This window comes from Polyodon spathula, chromosome 8 (genome assembly GCF_017654505.1).
Source record: "Polyodon spathula isolate WHYD16114869_AA chromosome 8, ASM1765450v1, whole genome shotgun sequence".
Taxonomy (NCBI): Eukaryota; Metazoa; Chordata; class Actinopteri; order Acipenseriformes; family Polyodontidae; genus Polyodon; species Polyodon spathula.
Window position 1 is genome coordinate 575,562 of NC_054541.1, and position 6,756 is coordinate 582,317.

Genomic DNA, 6,756 nt, shown 5'->3' on the forward strand with positions numbered 1-6,756 from the left:
GGGGGTGCAACCCACATCTTAAAAGAAAAAAAAAGCTGAAAGTTCAAGATATCTTTTAAAAACTATGTTTTCAGAATAAGATCGTTACAGTCTGTAGTTCAGGGAAAAAGAGCAGCGCGACAGAGCGATCAATGGTGTTTGGAATTGATTTGAATACTCATTTTGGATTGAATTGAATTCTGATTTCGAATGGATTAGAATAATCATTTTGGATTGATTTCAACTCTCATTTTGAATTAACATTTTGGATTGACTTGAATTCTCATTTTGAATGGATTTCAATACTCATTTTGGATTGATTTAAATTCTCATTTTGAATGGATTTGAATACTCATTTTGTAGTGAATGATACCTGATGTTCCAGGGACAGCCTCTTGTGCATCCACTCCAACACTATCACTATCAATAGCATCTTCCACTGCTGGAAGCACATTTGGTATCCTTGACTTTATTAGGCTGTAAATCTGGGGGAGAGCCTGAGCAGGCTCGTCTGATGAATGCTGCTGGCATTGTTTGTAACAGCACTGCACAGATAGTGGTATAGAACACATCATTTACAGAAATATGTTAAAGACAATGTAGTTCTGAGATTTTAAAATGGCATCTGAACTACATTTCCCAGTGTCCAGTGCTCCTGATGAAGCCAGCAATGAGAACCATGTGGGTCAATTGCAACAGACTTGTGGATTTAGTACAGAGCTGTATACTAAGCTGCAGTGCAGCTAATCATAATCTACTTCAAACAAAAGATGCAGGCATTGTTGCTAAAATTCCCATTTCCAAGTATTGAAAATGTCTGTTCAGTCTTCTGTTCCTGATTCTGCAGTTTATAAATCCTCGACCCCCGATTTCAACTTCCACGCAGTCATGTGAGATTGCTGTTTAAAATCTCACAGCCTTGCAATGTAAAATACTACAAATAATAACACCCCCTGCTAGAAACAGTACTGCTTTTACACTTCAAGCTGCCCTCATAACTGTGGTACATTGTGCTGTGTCTTGAGGTAGCGCAGATTCAACCTGGTATGGAGGAAGTTTCCACAGAAGCCACTGCAAGAGTCTGAGCAATGCATGAGAAAAGCAAGAGAAACGTGAATTCATAATAACAATCTGTTTAATACATTACTAATGTGACAGAACACCATGCCAATGCTCAACAACATGAGGAATACAAGACTCAAGACTCGCTCATATTTGTGGTCCGTGAGCTTTTGATCTGAACAGATTGTGGTTAGGGCTGACCCTATATATCAAGCAGGTTTATTCTTTTGTTTTCATTAAATATTTCTGTATTTAGTCAAATGCTCTCCTGTTGTTTAGGTGTCCCCAAGTGTCTGCAATTTTGAGAATGTTCTCGAGTCCTGTAAGATTGCAGGGAGAGGATTACACACCTGTGTGAATTTTATGGTGTCTTTTAAGGTTTCCAAACAGGCTGAATCTCTTCCCACAAACAGCACAGTGATAAGGTTTCTCTCCTGTGTGAATCTGATGGTGTCTTTTAAGGTCTCCTAACTGGCTGAATCTCTTCCCACAAACAGCACAGTGATAAGGTTTCTCTCCTGTGTGGATTTGATGGTGTCTTTTAAGGTCTCTTAACTGGCTAAACCTCTTCCCACAAACAGCACAGTGATGAGGTTTCTCTCCTGTGTGAATTACCTTGTGTTTTTTAAGGCTTTCTATGTTTCTGAATGTCTTCCCACACACAGAACAGTGATAAGGTTTCTCTCCTGTGTGAATGCGCTGGTGTGAATGAAACTCTGGTGTGAAACTCTTATCACTGTACTGTATGTGGGAAGGTTTCTCTCCTGTGTGAACGCGCTGGTGTCTTTTAAGCAGTGATATATGATTGAAACACTTCCCACAATCAGCCCAGGAAAATGTAGTCCCTCCTGTGGGATTTCCCTTGTGAGTTTCAGGAACGCCTAATTGACAGGAACTCTTTCCACCTTTAATAGAATGAGGTAAGATCTTCAAGTTGCCCCGGGTTTCAAAACTGGTAAAACATGCAGAATGTGGCGTCTCTGTACTCTCCACAGTAAGAGGGGGTCTGTCTTGTAAAGAAGGGATTTTAGCTGAGTGAGTTCTCAATGTCTTCACATACTTTCCTTGGGCTGTTGTTTCTCTGCTGTTCTTGCACTGTAGCTTGCCACTAGAAGTGTTTTTGCACTGGGGTGATGGAGTGGAGTCATGTTCTCCTTCAGCTACTTTAGAAGCTAAAGAAAGAAAGAGAAGAGAGACAAAGGTTATTGTACAGCATTCTTCCACATGCACTGTTCTGCAGGGCTTCATGTCATAAACATGATAACTAGTGAACTCTGATGACTGTGTATTGAGAGAATTCAGTCAGATCCACTTCATATCACTCCTGTTCATCTCAGCCTCCTTTTACTATCACCATATTCAGGAATGTAGGTCAAAGCTGGGAGCCAGGAAAAATCCATGGCTATGTCATAACATTCCTGACTATTTTAATGAGATGTTCCTGGAAACACACCAACGCTTCGCTCCCGTGTAGTGTCTGTGTGTTGAAAACAAGTGAATGAGCAGTTCAGTGATTGGCTGCTTGAAATGAGGTGATAGTACTGCTATTAATGTAATATTTTAATTTGTCTTTTGATGATTAATATTTGCTGTGCTTCTAAAAAGAGAAATCCCATTTGCAATCCAACGTACTGCACATTGCCTTTTTATTCTGCCTGTATTGAAGACACACAGCATGTAGAACTATGTAGGGCTGGAGGGAGGTTGTTTTACCACAACAAATTTCTCTTTACAGATATTTTACACATAAATCATACAAAGATCCGGTAATACTACAATTCCCAGATTCCCCCTCACAGCTGAAACTGATTCGCATGTCTGCTGTACAGAACCCCTCCACACACGTACTTACTGTACTGTGACAATAATAACCCAGCAATGCTTACTGCGAGATGCACAAGTGTGAAATGTGGTGCTGCGAGCAAACAGAGTCCCTGGAATAGCTGCAGTGAGATGAGCATTTAAAAATGAGATTGTATTTGAATAAAGTGTAAGGAATATAATAAGACTGTTGGTTTTCATTCTCATATAATATGGGTTCACTCTCATTTTGGCGATGCTGCTGCATACTCTGCACTGAAATTCTCTACTGAAATATTTCTTCTGGAGACGCTAAGCAACCCGACTGGACGTGACATCACCAAGTGATGGACATGTGATCCCTGCAGCTCTGTAAACCTGTGGGATCAGCACAACTGCAAACAGGCTACCAGGAATGGGGAAAGGCACAGATCTAACACAGGGGCGTCCAGAGCTGGCTCTTCCACTCCTGCTCTTTGTTCCAACCCTTTTCTAAGTTGTTTAATTGAACCAATTAAACCTCCATCCAGGCACAGGATCAGCACTTTATAGAAGTGAACGTGTTCAATGTGGAGTGGAATGGCCTGCAGGAGCGTGATTGGACACCGCTGATCTAACAGCATTCTAAAGAGGCGGGGCAGTGGCTGCACATCTAGCAGCTGCCTCAGGAGCAAGCACAGTTATGTCCTTGTTGACAGAGTGGGTGGGCAGCTCCCCTTGGTTAAAATATGAATGTGAAGCACACTGCTGGTGTTCAGTAGCAGGTTCTGCAAGATGAATAGGCAGCTCAATGCTGCTTGTTTTGTAGGGTTACCTCTAAATCCCAGTTCACATTCAGATGGAGAATCATCACACAGGCTGGATCCCAGCTTGTAGTTCTCTTCAAGTGTACAGGCATTATTTTCAGCAGGAAGTTCCTCTGCGATGTAGACACATTCCTGCTCTATGAACTCCTCTTTGATAGGAACACATTCTTGTTGAGGGACCTCTTCATCTTTAACAAACTGCAGCTCTGTAACCTGCACTAGACTTGCACAGCACTCCTGCTCAAAGGACTCCTCTTGTGTGGAAACTGCTTCTATCTTTGGCTCCTCCTGTGCTTCAGATTCAGGGATAGCGTGACTCTCTCTGGGATCTGTGGGAAAACAAAATTGTATAAAATTCCAACTCTTTCTTACTAGCTCGGCTCCTCTACAAAGCCATTCCTGTATCGGAATGCTACTGAGAGATGTCTTCGGGTCAAAGAGGAGGTATTTCTCTTAATTATTTATTTTTACATTAATACAGTGCACCCAGTTACTTTACCCGGTTTTTAACTCCCCATTAAATCACATTTTCCCTCCAGCAGGAAACCCCACAACAGCTGAGGTGAACAGAGGGGGTCCTCTAATCCACAACCAAGCCAATCACCTCTTCACAACCAGGAGCGTGGCAGTGAGCTCCCAGGAGGACAAAGGCAGCCCTATAGTGCCTGCTTGAGCTCGCTGGACGTCTGCCCAATAGATACCAATCATGAATGATAGCCTATGGGATCTTGTACTTTTCTAGATACTACAGGATCCTGAGCTGGGAATCAGGCTGGATCCAACATTCCTTCTAAAATACCTGTGCTAGAGGGATGAGCAATGCCTTTAATTAAAGCTGAAATTAATTTTTCAAATTTGAAAGAATGAAGAACATCTAACCCTAGTGCCCTACCCACAATGCCATGGTTCATACTTTTGCAATGATCAAATATTTATTTCAACTCCTATCAACCTTCTGTGCTGGCTGCTTAGATCAGGGATTGTATCAAAATAACCCCTCCAGGCTGCTGTGCTCAATAATGTGCAGCTTGCATTTCCAGTGACTGTTCCTCAGTTATTTCGTATAGGGGTGAGCTGGTATAATAGTTTGGTGGTTTAGGTTCATTCTGGTATTGATCCCATTCCTGTTATTCTACATTGCAATCATCAGATAACACTGTGTTTGTGTTCCTATGAACAAAGTGAAGGAAAAGGCATTTTCATATGAACATCTTTTTATTCTACATCCTGTACAAAACAAGACTCTGCCCTGCTGGGCTTTCTCAGCTGCTGTACCTCACTGGAGCATTGCATCCACTTATACCTCCCTGTCAATCACCATCATGAGCGCCGCTCTGTTCCAATGCAAACATCCATTTCTCTACTGCAAACACGCTTAGAAACCAAGCGGGGAGCCTTGCAGTCTCAGCACAGTGTCTGAGGAATGGCTTTTTGTTAACTCACGCTGTATTGTGATAACGGTTTGGATGGAAACTGTCAACACAGAATACAAGTTTCAATGTGTCAGACACAATGAACAGACAAGGGGCTGCAGCAGGATAGCCTGCTTATTCTCAAAGCAGTTTCATTTAAACAAGTGATTTACACAACTCTCACTTTCAAAGTGCAGCAATATGTTTTTTTTTGTACAAACTCCACCTGTGTAATAATCATTAGTAACAACACTGGAAGCTTGCTTGTGCAGTGTCACGTGAACTGTAGATATAAATCCAATCACATCCCTTGTAGTATTACAGTACATTTGTAATGGTGTGGCTATCCCTATTGCATGCATCCTGAGCAAACTCATAAAGAATAACCTGGATTACTAAATGTCTGGGTTTGAAACAATGAGCGATCATTTCCTAATTCTGTTTACCATCAGCTCACCAAAGTACACACTGTTATAGTATAATATACATTGCAGCACTATCCATTGTTAATAATACACTGTTATAGTATAATATACACTGTAGCACTGTCCATTGTTAATAATACACACTGTTATAGTACAGTTTACACTGTAGGACTATCCATTAATTTATTGTTTTAGTAGGGGCTCTATACAAGATATCGCTTTACCATGAGGATACCATTTCATCCTCTCTAATTACAGGCTGGTTAAGACTTACCAGTATAGTACTTTTAGTTCTAGAATAGCTATTTCAATATGAATTAGACTAGGCTAGATGCACTACCTTCCTATAGTCTATAAAACAACACAACGCCTCAATTAGACTCCTTATAACCAATATTAGGGCAGAGCTGTGCTACTAACCGCGCTTATAATCACCAAACACTTTAAAACGTCTCTTAAGAGAAATTCCAACCAAGATCTTTCCAGTAGAAGGTGGTTTGAGGTGTTGGATTGACCGAGCAATACCGCACAATAAAATCAATCTTACCCTGAAATATGAAAGGCTGTTTAATGTCTGTATCTGCAGCGTTTATACACCCTCGCACGGCTCTCAGCTCGCTCTCTGATATTTCCAGTCTCAGCTTCAGACTTTCATTCTCTCTCTTCATTGCAGTCATTTCCACTCGGAACTCAGTGAATCTGCTGCCGACAACTTCAGTAATTTCCCGCAGGACGGAGTCTACAGCCGCTTTCACTGCGCGCTCGACGGGAGAGGCGAGCTGCTCTTGAAAGAACGACACGGAGACACTGACGTCCATCTTCACTGGTTTTAGTGGCAGACTGGTCTCGGCAAATCAGCAGCGCCTGCAGCCCCCTCTCTCCAGGTACACAAAGCAGCCCTCTCTCTGTCCGGAGCTGTAATGAAAGCGTCCCAGCAGAAGGCGTGCCTGGATGATTCGGCGCGTATCCTTGGCTGGCCTCCCTGTGGAAGCGAGGGGGCTCGACGCGGTTATGAAGCTGGATGGCAGAGTTCTCCATGTTGGCTCTTTGCGCGCTGTGTTCTATGCAATGCTGACACCGCGCCGATCCGAAATGGCGCCAGTTTCCACCTGCTCTGCTTTCTAATGCGCATGCTCAATTCCAAAGCCGCTGGGCGCGTTCATGTCGCGCAGCCTTTTGAGAGTCTGCGCAGGTCCCACGTTTAACGACACTGGTCTGCGCGCACACCCTGTCCAAGCTCGGCAACCTGCGTGACCGCAGCCGGATCTGACA

General features: G+C 42.8%; 1 protein-coding gene across 1 annotated transcript; it reads right to left on the reverse strand.

The window, feature by feature from the left end:
• Nucleotides 1-971: 971 nt before the first annotated feature.
• On the reverse strand, nucleotides 972-6,756 carry LOC121320147 (zinc finger protein 135-like). Its single transcript, XM_041258411.1, has 4 exons — nucleotides 6,032-6,756; nucleotides 3,656-3,976; nucleotides 1,514-2,213; nucleotides 972-1,050 (listed from the first exon to the last, which is right to left on the reverse strand). The coding sequence occupies exons 1-4, from the start codon at nucleotides 6,300-6,302 to the stop codon at nucleotides 972-974; spliced, it is 1,371 nt and encodes a 456-aa protein (XP_041114345.1). The 5' UTR covers nucleotides 6,303-6,756.